Genomic DNA, 14716 nt, shown 5'->3' with positions numbered 1-14716 from the left:
GCTTTAAAAGCACCGAAATGTGGTTTTCAAAAACAAAAAACAAACTGTTTGAACTTATGAGGAAAAGTTTATTAGAGTGACTGGTTGGGTACTGATTCTGCCATAAGTCCAAACAACGGATGCACTTTACACCAATGAGAGCATCCATTTGAACAATCGGTCCCCCATATGGCACTGAAGCCCCTCCTCCACGCTCCATCCCAACTCAGGGTCTCTTTACGCTTCAAGACAGTGGTTCAGTGCAAGCCCCCCTTGCCGTCGGATCGACTGTCTTGATCCGATCTGGCCCCGTGACAAAGGGAGACTTTCTGAACACAAGTATTTTCAAATATCTTCTGAGTCACAGTTAGTCTCATCCGTCCAGGAGCTGAACCTACCGAGCAGATGATCAGTTGCGCTCGAAGTGCCGCTGAAGAAAAGCGCCTGATGGACAATGCTCGTAATCTGTGGAGAAATATATTTACAGTCGCCGTTTGAACCCTGAAAGAAAGTCTGCGTGGGTTTCTAATGAAGCGCTCTGTGACCATCACACAGCATCATTAATTTATTTTTCAAAGCTCTGTGAAAGCCTTTTTTCCTCCTTTTCTTCTCGGCGCTCCGGAGGAGCGCAGCGCTGAAGTGGACCTTCTGTTGTTTGCCAAAGTGCTTTAGCTGTCCAGCTCATCTGTTCCTGGCGAATTGAAGACAAAAAGAAAGAAAAGGTGCACCAAACCACAGGGACAGATCTTAAATGTTCGGGATCCAGGAGCAACTGATACGAGAAGTGAGCGGATTAAAAGATAGAAGTCTTGGAGAAGAGATGGATCCAGTCCGGTCTTGGGTGCGTAACGTCGGGGTCGTGGATGCGAACGTTGCAGCGCAAAGGTACAGTATACAAATCCTGATTACCAACCAGCTATAGTTACTTTTTTCATCACCTTTCGTTTAGCTGCGAACCAGGTTGAAGAAAATATTTTTGTGATTACTAAAAATACAATTTATAATAGGCCTATATTATCCGACAGCAGAACTGACATCCTTTTCAGATAACAGCAAACTACTTGTTGCAAAATATGACACGTCTCTCTCATAAAACCAAATCCTCCAAAACTCAGAAAACTTATTTTAACATAACGTTAATGATAAACAAATGTCTCATTTTTTTGGTTTTTATTTTTGACTAAAATAGAGTTTTAATTAGGATTATGTTTCCCACGCGTAAAACTTTATACAAGGCCTGTAAAGACAACTTTTACACAAAGTTCAGAGGCAACTTTCATCATTCATTTACACAATCTTCTGATATTTCTCAAAACATAAATGTAACCTGAATATCATATTTTCCAAATGTCCTGTCTCTTATAGCAAAAAAAATACTCACGGAAGCTCAACACTTACTTTTCATAAAACAAAAAAAAATAAACTCTTGGTTTTCCTCTGATTTCACAGACTTTTTTTCTCATTGTTCTGCAGATACTCAATCAAACCATTTGAGATTGTTCTTTCTACTGCCAAACACAAACATAAACTGGTGAGCTGTTCCTAACGGAACTGAAGTTGAGACTTCACTGTAAATAGTCTTAAAACGCAATATTGCTACCAAGAAAATGTCAAGTTAAATAATAAATATGGCACCTAATCTCCAAATTAGTAATCAACTCGTTAGAATACTTATAATAATAATAATGATAATAATAACTTTTTATTTGGCATTACATTAAAGTCTAATTTAAAAGACATTGTTTGCAATATTTGATCAAAAAACAAAATATAACAAAAATAACAAACAAACAAAAAGTCACGTGGAGATTTTTTATCCGACTTTTTCGTTCATACTTGAAACATTCACGGCTGCAAGGAGAGCGATAAACTAAGTTTGCGAAGACATTAAATTAACCATTTCAGAGTTGAAGATTTTTTCTCAGAAAAATGCTTGTTTATTTTTTCCCATCGGCTGAATTAAAATAAAGGTGCCTCAATATTTAATTCATGTCGATGTGATGTTCATTAATTAAGATGTCACATTTGTATGTCAGGCGCCTTGTTGTTATGATTTATGAGTTATGATTTTTTTTCTTGTTTTCAAGCTATATATATAGAAGTTTTGCCCGTCAACAAGCGTTTTGGGTTTTCTCTTTATGATTTTTACATTTATACTATGCCTTTCTAGACAGCTAAAATTGAATATATTAATTGTGTATTTCTCCAAATAGTAAAGGCAACTAAAAAGTTATTAAATCGAAACGCTGTAATTGATTAGCTATTATTTATTTCAGGTGTTTGATATTTGATTAACTGCTTTTCATAAAAATGTCAATAAATCAAAAATTCAAGAGATGGATCTTTTAAAATGTGGCTTTCATGAATTAGAGCAAGTGGAAAAAAGTGTTTAAATCTTATTCATAATTCTTTGAAATATCTTTCCAATTACCTGTGGTTTCTGTGAGCAAATCATTTGATTTTAGGAACAAAATGTAACTGAATTATGCTTTGTAAACTGACCTTTGAATAAAGTTCAGTTGAACCTAATGATTCTGAGAGCTGATTGTCTCTTCCTGTTGTGTGTTCAGTGGAGTGGCTCTGTCAAGAGCTCATTTTGAGAAGCAGCCGCCCTCAAATCTCCGCAAGTCCAACTTCTTCCACTTTGTCCTGGCGCTATATGACAGACATGGCCAACCTGTGGAGGTGGAGAGGACAGCCTTTGTGGATTTTGTTGAGCATGACAAGGTGTGTTGCACTTTCCGATTCCTCATCTAAAAGGATTCTATCATTTCCTTTTGCAATCTTCATTTCTTTTAACTGAACATTTGAAACACAAGATGTGAATTAATATTGGGTCAGAAATCTGATTATTAAAAAAATACTATAAGTAATAGACAGTTGCTATTTCAGCTGTTACCAGGTGTTCAACTTAATCTTCTCCATCCCAGTAAAGCCAAGCATATCAAACAGCTGACGGCTACATGTTTACACAAGCTTTACCCTCAATGAGCTGATGATGTGGGATTGAAAAAGAATATCTAATGACTAATTAGCAGCTTGCCTCATTAGGAGGACATCACTACTTTTTTTTTCTTCCAAAATGCAAATTATGCTTGCTCCTGTTAAGTTATACAGTGAACTCATCAAAGTGTCTTTTCTTCTGCGCCCCCCCGCTTCCCATACTCTGAACATTGCTATGGGAGGGAGCTGAATTCCTCAGGTTGGACAAGACTAAAATAAGGAATGGGGAAATGCAGAAAGAGCTAGAGAGAGAGAGGGGAGGCTGCCTGGACTGAGCCTTGTGCCCAGTGTTGATGGATGTTCTTGCCTGGTGGTGAGGAGAGTTAGAATCCCCCGAAGTGGCAGCAGCTCTGCCCTGTGAAGAGGACAAGGGGACACTGTCCTGTCAGGCAAAGTTGAATCAAAGTCTCCTGGCTGTAATTGATGGAGGCGGCAGTGCTAATGCCAGGCCTGAAAGCTGTCACCGTGCTGCTCTTTGTGCCACACGGGCCAGCGTAGACTCACATGATGGCAGTGGAAGTTCATTTTCTGCATGGTTAACCTGGCATCTGTTTTTGCCTCGTAATTATGCAGCGGTAAAGTGATGGCATGGCAAAATAAATGCTCCTCTGTGTGTATTTGCAAAACTTATGAAGCTAGGCATCCATCTATCACCTGAAGTGTCTGAGCTTCACTTCTCATATGAGCCTGTTACTTTCCAACTCATCTTCATGCATCTTAATTCCCACACATCTTCTATCGCCCTTTACATTTGTCTCCTTTCCCATTTTCTTTCCCTCCTCAGTCTCCTTGTTCTCTCTCCTCCTCTCTTGCACTCATCTCTGTGATGCCAGCCTCCTGGGTTATTGGACCAGAGAGCATTCCTTTGAGACCACTTAGAAAGACCAGCAGAGGTAGAGGAAGAGAAAGAAAGAGGCGGAACAGGAGCCAGAGAAGGTGAAAGAGGGAAGTAGTGAAAGACTGGTGGAGAGCACGGGGGGATGGAGGGATAGTGGAAAGGAAGTTTTTCTGTCAAGGTCGACTGCTGCTCAGTCTCATATCCAGCAGTGGAACACACTTTGCACGCACGCACACGTGCACATACAACCATCCCTCCCACTTGGATGCAGAGACATCCACTCAACTTGATCTTATGGTTTTAGAAGGTTTGTATCACTGATGATAGTTCAACTCCTACAAAGAGCATCTAACTCAAGGTTAAGAGCTCAGCTTATGCACATGACATGTCCTACATGAGCTTTGAGCTTAAAAATCCCTGATCTTGGAGCTTCTGCATGAGAAGGGCAAGCTGCGGGATAGTGGGGAGGGGGGACTTGCTGCACTTAACTGTAACTCTGATGCCAGGATGTATGTGCCTGTACCCTGGTGCCCTTAACGCCTTGTGCCTGTTCTTGTCTGTGTCTCTGTGCCCCGCCGTTTCCCAAGGAGCAGACGGGAGAAAAAACCAATAACGGCACTCACTACAAGCTACAGCTTCTCTACAGCAATGGTGAGTGGGCTTCAGCAGGAATTATGTTTTGATCCTTTGCCCTCTGAAGGTTTTATCTCAATTTCCTGGACTTACTGGTGGGCCCTGCAGGAGTTGAAACCAGCTTTCCAAAAACACACACCTCTCTTTCCACATGTTTCCCTCTCAGTATACTTACCCATGACGTTCAGCTCATTTCCTAATTGAGGTTTGAACTATTTTCATGATCTCTATGCAGCCACTGATGCTCTCATAGTCATATACAGGAAAATTAGCTACATGTTGACTCTCCCAGCTCCTCCACTAACCCCCCATGGTGCCTCCAAGTTAGATCCGGGGATACACAGAGAAATTTGACTCCCATGAGCCACTGCTGCTTGCCCCGACTCTGCCATCACAGTCGCACCCACGGGAGAGAAGATAAAAGGCGTGTTTGAGAGCAACCCCCTCACACACACGCATTCACACACACAAACACACGTACATACAAGCACAGCAAAAGCTCTTCCTTTACATCCCAGCCTTCCCTTAAGTGATATCAAAGGGATCTCAATCGAGACTTTGATGAGAGGAACACATTTTAAAAGCAATATTCTCCCAAGTCTCTGCAAGGAAATCCATGGTCTCCTCTCAAGAAGCAATTTATTTCGTGTTGTTTCCTTATACAGTGGCGGTTTGAAAGCATCTGGGCTCTGTTGTAAATATGCCTGAAAGAAACAACACAGTTTCTGCTCCACCTGTGAGCTTATCGCATGACAGCCTGTCACTCATCTAAACTTGGAACAAAAGTGCAAGTTAACACATGCAGACACAAAAAGAACAGAGTGACTAATCGTGAGAATCAAAGCAGGACATGACTAATGATCATCAAACATCAAATAACTCTCAATCCCCTCAGAAACCATCACAGAAAAAAAAATACCCGTGGAAGCCAGTCTTTTTCCTCTCAGTTGTCTGGACAGAGGCCAAGACTTTTTCTGAGAGATTGTCTGGAGACTAAAAGAAAAAAAAAGATTTATGTCATAAATCATTTAGGTTTATTTGATAATACAAACTTATTTAGAGACTGGAGGGAGCAGGTTTGGGGTTTCAGGAGTCATGTTGATATACTGAGCTGTAATATTACTGTTGGGATTATTCAACAACTTGGGCTTGATAGGTTTTGATTGATGGAGATTATCTTGACATATGTTTATATCAGGATTCTTTATTATTCTTCTATAATCCAAATGTAATTACAGTTTGTGAAATATCCTATACATTCTTTTATAGGTGTTCGTACCGAACAAGATCTATATGCACGGCTCATTGACTCTGTCACCAAACAGGTTGGTAAACTCTCCTCGAGCCCTCTTGGAGTTCATTTTCAACTAAATGAATTTTCATTTCTGCATGAAACTGAATCTTTCCCAATCGCTTTGTTTCCTCATGACAGGCCATATCATACGAGGGACAGAACAAAAATCCAGAAATGTGCAGAGTTCTGCTCACACATGAGGTTATGTGCAGGTGAGTGACACACATACTCAAACACACTCGCACATTAACTGAAACGTTCGCCAGGGACCAAATCCAAATATTCATTCCTCTCATTCATTCTGTTTTCTTCTCAGTCAGCTTGAATTGTGGTTTTGAGATGACACTTGGGACTTTTTTTTTTTTAATGTGCCTGTTGTTGAACTATAAGTCTAGCCTGTCTGTCATCATCCTTGTTACAGTGGTAACCCCCTGCTGCTTTCTGCTGTATAGCGGCCCGTCATCGGGCCAGCTCCTGTTTCTTCTTGGACCTCCTCCCTCTCTTTTTCGGCCTGAGGTTTTGCAATCAGACCTCAGCTGACAGCTTTAGAGGAACAATCCACCTTCGCTCATCGAAATGTAACTCCTGAGGTTATATCTTAGCAAACATGACATGTGTGAACATGGAAAGACAAGTGTACTAGTTAAAGCAATGCCAGGGAGCTGTTTTTAAAAGCAAACCAAGTTTGATTAATTTACTTATGTCTTAGAAACCAAGAGGTATTCTTTTTTTCTTAGGTGAGGAAAGAAAATAGATGAAAAGCGGGTCATAGATGAAGAGAGTGGTCTTGAGGTGGAGCAGTGACCCAGGATTTGAGGGTGGCAGGGGGAAGGATGGAGTCCTGGGACATGGCGAGAGGGACTAAGATGGACTGGGCTTTGCCATTGTGAAGCCAGCAGATGCCCGAATGTGACTCACAGCTGGCTAATAACAGAGCTGAAGAGGCAGAGGGCAAGCGTCACAGCTGGGGAGTGAGGCTGTCTGACAGGGGGGCGGAGGGGGGAAGGGCAGGGCCAAGCTGGGACACGAGAGGGTGAAGCGAGGTGTAGGGGTGGCAGATGGTTAGGGGTGGGGGCACTTTTGTTATGCAGCGAAGGGGACTTCAGGGAGGGGGGTGGCTGGCCAGCAGGCTCCTCGGACAGGACTGCTGACGAATGGTGGGTTGTTGTGGGACAGTGTGTGTGTGTGTGTTTATGTGTGTGTGTGTGTGTGTGTGTGCAACGAGGCTGCATGGGGGCTGAGTTTGATTTCAGAATCAATGTGACAGATTGCCTGGCTGGCTTTTCACTTTTGAATGGTCTCTCACTGTTTGTAGGGTGTGTTGTTGTACCTTTTTTCTTCCTCTTTTATTCTTTTGTCCATTCTTCCCCTCCCCTCTCATGCCTCCTTTGTGTGTTTCTGGATTTTGGCCGACTGCGGGGCAGAATTGTCTGGCCCTGTGGATGTGGATGTGGATGGGGCAGACAAGCGATGGCTGGTCCTGTTTTCTTGATTTTTTTTTTTTTGTCTCTAACACTGACTTTCCCTGCTTTTTTCTGTTTTTGACTGCCCACTCAGCCGCTGTTGTGAGAAGAAGAGTTGTGGGAATCGAAATGAGACGCCCTCTGATCCAGTCATCATTGACAGGTAATGAGATGAAGCAATCTCCCGCGCATTCAGGTGTCCAACATGTCAAACAAACACCTTATTTTTCAGTTTGAACACTCAGATGAACATATCATTTTGTCCTGTATGAATCACATATAAATATTTGAATTTAAACAACACTGGGAAGTATTCATCATGGTTAAAGTTTTTGCCATGTCACTTTACACTCCATTAATGAAAGCAGGCTTTGATATATAGCGCAGTGTGTGACGTTCATATTTCCCTGCCTCTTCACATTTCTGTTTATCCGTTGAATCTATCTTTATCATTATCAATCTGTAGTCCACTGGGATCTGTTTCAATTTGTTCATTCATTTTGAACTTAAAACCTGACATATGCAAAGACTTCCCTTTATGAAAACCATGTGTATCTTTCATTCCTCCAGACAGCCTCACACATGTAGTAAATGTTCACCCCCCGACAGCCAGTTATCAGGCTTAAAAGCAGACGATCTCCCTGTAATCACCGTGTGTGAGAGCCTTCACGTCCGTGGGTTTCTGGAGGCTTCACACTGTCTGCATGGCATTAACCAGTATGATGAATGCTCGCAAGCAAGTCCGTATGTGAAATAGTTTCTCTGTGATGTCAGGGATGCAACCTTCATCACCTCTTCCTCCCTCACTCCCACCTTTCTGCTCCTCTTCCTTCTCTCCTTCCCTCCCAATTGTCTGTCTCAAAAAACACTCACTTCATATACGTCAAGGACCCTTTTCCTTCCCCTCCTCAGTTCAAGCTGGCTGCCTGTTGACAGTGTGTCTCAAAGGATCTCAGCTGAAGATAGTTTTCATATAACGGAAAAATTGGGCTGTTGTCTTTTGAATTTTCCCAGAATACAGTGGAGCAGCTGGTTTCCCCATTTTCTGTGGCACATTATTCTCACAATAACCCTCCTCCGCCCCCTTTTTATATTTTCTCCCAGCATGGATGAACATTGAAATTTGTTTGTTAGTAGCTTGCTGAATAGAGAGTGCTCTTCTCGGCTACTTGTGTGTATGTGAGTGTGCTGTTGAGGCTGGTGTGAGGCTCTTAAGGATTGATTTAAATGAAATCATTGACCTACTGTACTCTCTAATCACACCAGGCATATCCCGTCTTGACAGGGGCTTCTCCCTCTTGACTGGCCTGCGAAATCCTCTCCTGAGGGAGCAGCCTATTAGCAGCCAGTTAATTTCTGATAAGCCAATGGAATTTCACATGGCCCTCATGCCCTCTTATCCCACTTCATGGACACTTTCTCATTTCACTGTGTCTCTTGCCAAAGTAAAATGATTGGCAGGACATGATGTGCGTGCATGACCCCAGTATGTATGTGTTGCTTGTGTTCACACAAACATGTATATTTTCATACGTTAGGATTCTTGCATCTTTATTTATGTATGTATATGGATGTATGTGCAATTGCCTGTGTGTCTCGGTGACCCCTACTTTGACCTTTTTCCCCAGTCACCGCTTGGAGCTTAAATTATTCATTTGAGTAGGGGTGAGTGTGCCTGCAGCCGCGCATGTGTGTGCCTGGGAGTGCAGTTGTGTGTGTACGTGGAGGAGACGGTCTGTTTCTGTGGTTTCAGTAATCAGCCTCCTGCTCCCAGCCCCAACACCTGTTCTCCAATTAACATGCAGCGTGCTGGGGCCCACTCGTTCCTGTCGCCCAGCCACATGCTTTCCACCCCTTTTCCTCCTTTTTTCTTTATTCTCTCCCTGTCATCCCGGTGCTCCCTTCCTCCCGGCTTGTATCTGCACCTCTGCACAGCCCTCTTGGTCTTTCCTTTGCTCTCACATGCTCCTGCGTGCTCACTATTTTCACTCTCTTTTTTGCCTAATTCCCTTGTTCCTCTTTTTTTGCCTTTACTCTCTCCTTCACGAACCCCCCTCACCCAACCTTATTCCCTTTAGCCTGTCTAATTTTACCATAATTAGGCGGTGTCATTAGGACACCTACCCAAGCACAAGGGAGTTTTCAATTCCCCAAACGGCCTGAACCCCCACTTTTCTAATCTCCTTTCCATATTGTTTCAGTTTTCTCTCCCTTTTTCCTCCTCCTGCTGCTCCTGCAGCAGCAACCCCTCCACCCCCCCTTTCTCCCTAATCCTGATTTGAGTGAAAAGAGAAAGAGACCAGATCACAGCTGATCCATAGGGAGGGGGAGAAGGGACAGAGGGTGGTGGGGCCGAGGGATGAAGAGGGCAAGGGCAACCGCTAACAAAGAGATAAGTCAAGTTGCTTATGGAAGAGAATTATCTAATGCCCCACTGCCTGCTGTGTCTAATAGTTTTACATCTGTCTAATCTTAACACTGGTGAACCGTTATACTCGTAGGCCTGGTGTTACCTCTATGTTTGCAGAAGGCCACTTATCTTTGACTGATGGAGTGACCACTGTAATGATTGGGTTTGATCGATAGAGACACAGAGATAAATCAATACCTCTGGGCTCATCATAAATGTCACTCTTCAAACTCTGGTGGGCAAACTTCTTACACTTTTACACTTTAAGTATCTTTTTGAGAGGAATATTGGAAAGACAATCTTGATCTTTGAGACAATATGTCAAGCAAATGAGCCTTAAATTCTCACGGTGCTTGCACCCACTTCCAAGTGTTAATTTATTGCATAAACTTTAACTTTTAAACAATACCAATGATCAACGGATGAGTGCAATGAAAACTGTTAAAAAGCCCTGTTTTTAAAAGTATAATTTTCCACCGGTGTTCGTTGCTCTAATATTAGCCGTGGCAGATCTGTTAATGCTGGCGTTATTACCATACTGACCTCTGACCTCGGAGGAACTATAGTGGTTCTGGGCTTAAAGCTGGCCTCACTATTTATGACTCAACCACGAGTTTTACAATGAAGACAAGCAGATGTCAGTATCAGTATAAGAAGGTGCAGTTTGCACGGGGAGGGATCAGCCCCCAGTGTGAGTCCGGGCTTTTAAATTTGACTAAGAAGCTGAGATCAATAGTTGGTCATAAGGACTGTGTGGAAGGATCCATCGTATGGCAAGAGCCTTGCGAAGGGGCCGTCGAGTGATCAATGGCCAGCACTATCTTACTAATTGATCGTGTTTCCAAGAGGGCTTTTTTCTTTCTCTTTTTTTAACAAGCCTGTGCTCAGAGAAAAGAAGAATAATCAATTAGAATTTTTCAATGATGTCAATATAGCGCTTTCCTCCCTCACACTCAAAATGAGCTTACGCAAACTCTTACATCCTAAAACAAGCATTTCTGCTTGAAAGAACTAAGAAGCATATTCCTATAGTCTTTATGTTTTTATCATTTTGCTGCCTGGGTTGAACATATTTGCTCTGGCTGTTTAAATAATGATTTGCTTTCCTGAGAAATGACTTGACTTCAGATGCTCGGCTCCAACCAGAATCCATTACTCTTAATCTTCAGTTGTGGGTTGTATTGATCTGTTTGGAGTCTTGGTTCTGGTTATGTGCATGTACCCCAGGTTTGTTTTCAACTAGTGACCACTATGTCTTTTTTTTTTGTTGCTCTTGCAAATCAGGGTTCAGAAGATTGCTTTATTTTCAGCTCAATTATAAGAACCCCCAGTTCGCTGTATCCTACTGCTTCCATTAGTTGTTAATTTCTTACAAGAATATGAGTTTGAAAATGACATTAAAATTGAATAGAAAAGAAAAACTAAAACCAAATAGTAACCTACTGTTATTTCCAAGCGCTGAAGGAGTCTCAGCTCTGCAGTATCAGTAAAACGGTGTCTGATTTTTATCTGTATAGTTTTAAAGTATTTGGAAAGTTACTTGACAAATGTCTGGCTCCTCTTATCTGGAATATCAGTCTGAGATTCTGCTTCAAAGTTCATCTCCCCATATGTTCATTCTTGTCTGTCATTAATACATTTTAAGAAGCAATATCTATAAAGATGCAGGAGTTTCCCTGCACTTCCAGTAGGTCGAGTACCGGCCCTCACAGTAGCCACGTTGTTTCTCCTTGTCCTGCAAATAATGAAGAACTGCAGCCTCCCCATTCTTCTCCTTGAGCCAAAAAGAAAATAGAAGCTGTGAGTCTTTGGGAAAAGAACATTAAACTATCAGCCAAAGAATAAATGCAGCAACATTTTTTGGATCGTGTCAGGGGTCGAATTCTTCCCCTCTCCCAGATGCATAATCAACTTCTGCCGCCAAGTCGCCCTGTTTGGTCATCATATATGCTTGAGAGTTTTATGTATGACACAATAATGTCATTGAAAGGGAGCATTTTCTCACACTCCCAATGTAAGATCCAAATCTTCTGCAGCTGTTTTTTAAACTCATAACTTCATAAGGATGCCGACATGCTCTACATGTCCTGCCATAACCGTTCCAGGCTCCTATTTGAATACTAATCAAGTGCCGAAGGTGCAGAGATTAAGTGATTCTGAAGCAAAAATGTAAAATACAAATCAACTTCAAATTTCATTTTTATCAAGAAATAAAAATAGGATAATTTTTCTTTTTTTTGGTTTGGATTGGATTTTTTACATGCATTAAATAAAATGGCATGAGGTAAGAGAGCAGTCTGGTTGGGGAGGGCTTTTGAGAGCGAGGAGGCCAACTTTGAAATGGATCCATTGTTGGACAGGACAGCAGTAAAGTTTCTGAAGAGCAGAGGAAATGTGGTCATAGGCACTCTTCCATTCAAATATATCAAAACCCTTCCATTCATTTAACTTGAGCTACTGGATTTGGTGGAATCTTTAATGAGCCAAGACAGTGTCATTGGTAGAATATCTCATGATAGGCTGAAAGGGAACTTATGCTTTCATTTGAAAGTAGTAACAAATAATGACCTTCATCAGTATTAGAGGACAATAGATCAAATGAAGGAGGAAAAGAACATCACTGTGAAGAGAACTCAATGGAGGTACTCCCTATTTCAATTTGAGGGTCTTCACATCATGAAGAAATAACAAATCATCGGATCCTTACAAGGTCTTAAAATCAAAAATGGTAAAACTGCAAAAGCAGTGTTGTTAAAAACTGTTTATACCTTTATGGCTCCCACAGGTGTTAAGATGGGAGCTTACAGCCTTGAGCTGCTTAAAAAAGATATAAATCACAGCACAATTAGTGTTTCCAAAGTTAAAGTTCTTGAACATTGTCCTTCAAACCAGTATGGAGATGTTTATACTGCATGATGCCACTGAGTTAGGCATCATGCAGTATACTGAGTAAGGGTAAACACAGGATATTAGCTCTTCTTACCTCCTGTACCAAAGTACTACAAAAGAAAAGCTGTAAAAAAAGTATATAAACTATGAAACTAAATATCAAGGTTCCAGTCCAGTCAAAGACTAAGCGTCAACTCTCCTGAAGTGATGTTACATGACACTAAGCTGTGTAACTTTATAAAGAAGAGCTGGACAAAACTCCTCCACAGTGACGTGAGAGACTGATAACGCTCCACAGAAAACTTTTGCTTCAGATCATTACGACTAAATTAAGTTTTAGTGAATCATCAGGCATGATTAGTTTTCACTTACTGCTTTCCCCTTTTTTGTTTGGCGTTTGTTAAATAAATAATGACACAATGCATTGCATCATGCCCTACTGTTTATCTGAGGGTGATACTAACATTTAGGAACAAGTGAATGCCAGATGATCTCTTCCTTTTTTTTGTCCTGATATGGAAAACCTTTCATTTGAAATTTATTTTTTTTTCTTTTCCACATAACTGAAAGTGTATTTCCACACAGCCATGAGTATGTTTCCTGGTCATCATACCAACTTATAATCCTTTTCATTTTCTTCTTTTGTCTTCACTCAGTGTAGTGGTAGAATAATATGCTTGTTGCCATGCTAACTTGGACTTCAGTTATACGCTATGTTTAAGATCTACTACTATTGTCAGGGACATTTATAATTTTCTGTTATTTTCCATTATATAGACCAACACAGTTTTCCAGTTTATCGACGAATGAATTCAACGCGTTTTCTTTGTTTTCTATTTAAGCAGTCACCTTCATCCACGTGACATCAAGACAAGTGTTAATGCGACAGCCAAAAATTACTTGTCCGTCACACTTGCATACATGCACAGAGACTAAGTCAGAGTCACTGTTCCATTCAGTCCACTGTCACAGGTCTCTCCCTGTTGGGAAACTACTGTCCGGTCCCTCCAGACCCCCTGTCAGCAAGCACCTCAGGCAGAGGGACCAGGCAGCGTAGCGACAGGGCCCTGAGGCTCTAATGCACACCGCCTTGCACAGTGGAGGGGCACGCAGGCTGGACCACTGAGCAGCTGGCACACAAGAGCGAGGATGGCTCCTCCCTTGGGGCAATGCAAGCAGTAGAATGACACAAAGACAGACAGGGAAAGACAACGCAATGTCTGAAATATCAAATTCACTGACAGGTACTGCTTCGAATGGCCAGAGCCTCACTCAGGGTAAGATTGGAGAAAAATAAGTTCAGAGACCTTTGTTAAAGCTGCTTTCAACAATGTGTGTGAACCGGGAAGACCCTGAACTCGGGTGGTCACAGGAAATGTATAATGTGTAGCAGGTTATGGGCTGAGTTTGTGTTTGGTCACCTTTGCTCTTTTTCAACCAGAGCTGGGTGTTGTGACATGAGCACAGCCACAAAACTTAGGCCAGCTTGTTTTCATAGAGATCCTACAGAGAAAAGAGCAGGAACCACAAAGCAGCGGAAAAAAATGTTTTGAGAGGAAATGGGAATGGACTACCGATGGGCTAATGTGGAGGAACAGCAGGGACACTTTGAGAGTGGGTGGGAAGCAAAGGGGGGGGATTAGAAGATGAGTTGCTGCTCAATGGTACTTTGAAAGGCCCCGCACTCCCAATGTTGCCAGGGCAAACCCTCCCATTTGTCTGACCACTAATAGGGTTCACCTTTGGTTGAGCTGTGAAGAGATTAACTAGGAACACTCCGAGGATCGGAAAGGACAGAACACCGTGATAGAGGTACTTCAGCTCAAAAACAATTGAAGGACTGTCCGTGTACTTGTATGTGTGTGTGTGACTTTGAATTTAGTTGTCTTTTGATTTATTTGTCATGTACAATTCCTACATTCCCCCCTTATTTTGTAATAGGATCTTGCATGACTGCAATCAGGATCTTGTGTGTATGCATGTGTGTGGGTGTGTGGAGTCAGAGGCCAGTTAGTGGTGGTATTTAGGAACAAGGACTGTTTTCTTTGGCTGGATGCTGCTGCTGCTCAGGGCGGAGCCAGTGCTGTGTGCATATGCGTGTGTATGGCAGTGAGTGTGTGTGTAGCTGACTTTGGTCAAACTCCTCTGTTAAGGTCTTAAATTTCACTAATGACTTAACAATGCCCCCTGGTGCCGGACCGATCCTG

The 14716-nt window shown here is 42.0% G+C and overlaps 1 protein-coding gene across 4 annotated transcripts in view; it reads left to right on the top strand.

Annotated features, from left to right (window-relative positions):
* Positions 1-259: 259 nt before the first annotated feature.
* Positions 260-14716, top strand: part of ebf2 (EBF transcription factor 2) — a 30714-nt gene continuing 16257 nt past the window's right edge. For 2 of the 4 annotated variants that reach the window (XM_061730006.1, XM_061730004.1), the window contains exons 1-6: positions 260-864; positions 2550-2706; positions 4414-4471; positions 5723-5778; positions 5886-5959; positions 7305-7373. In XM_061730006.1, coding sequence (XP_061585990.1) covers positions 731-864; positions 2550-2706; positions 4414-4471; positions 5723-5778; positions 5886-5959; positions 7305-7373 — 548 coding nt within the window. In that variant the 5' untranslated portion in view covers positions 260-730. Of the gene's footprint in view, positions 865-2549; positions 2707-4407; positions 4472-5722; positions 5779-5885; positions 5960-7304; positions 7374-14716 lie in introns of all 4 variants that reach the window. The other 2 variants (XM_061730005.1, XM_061730003.1) reach the window with 1 other exon arrangement.

Source organism: Cololabis saira, chromosome 9 (assembly GCF_033807715.1).
Source record: "Cololabis saira isolate AMF1-May2022 chromosome 9, fColSai1.1, whole genome shotgun sequence".
Lineage (NCBI taxonomy): Eukaryota > Metazoa > Chordata > Actinopteri > Beloniformes > Belonidae > Cololabis > Cololabis saira.
The sequence above is the reverse complement of the archived record's forward strand: the minus strand, read 5'-3'. Positions and strand labels throughout refer to the sequence as shown.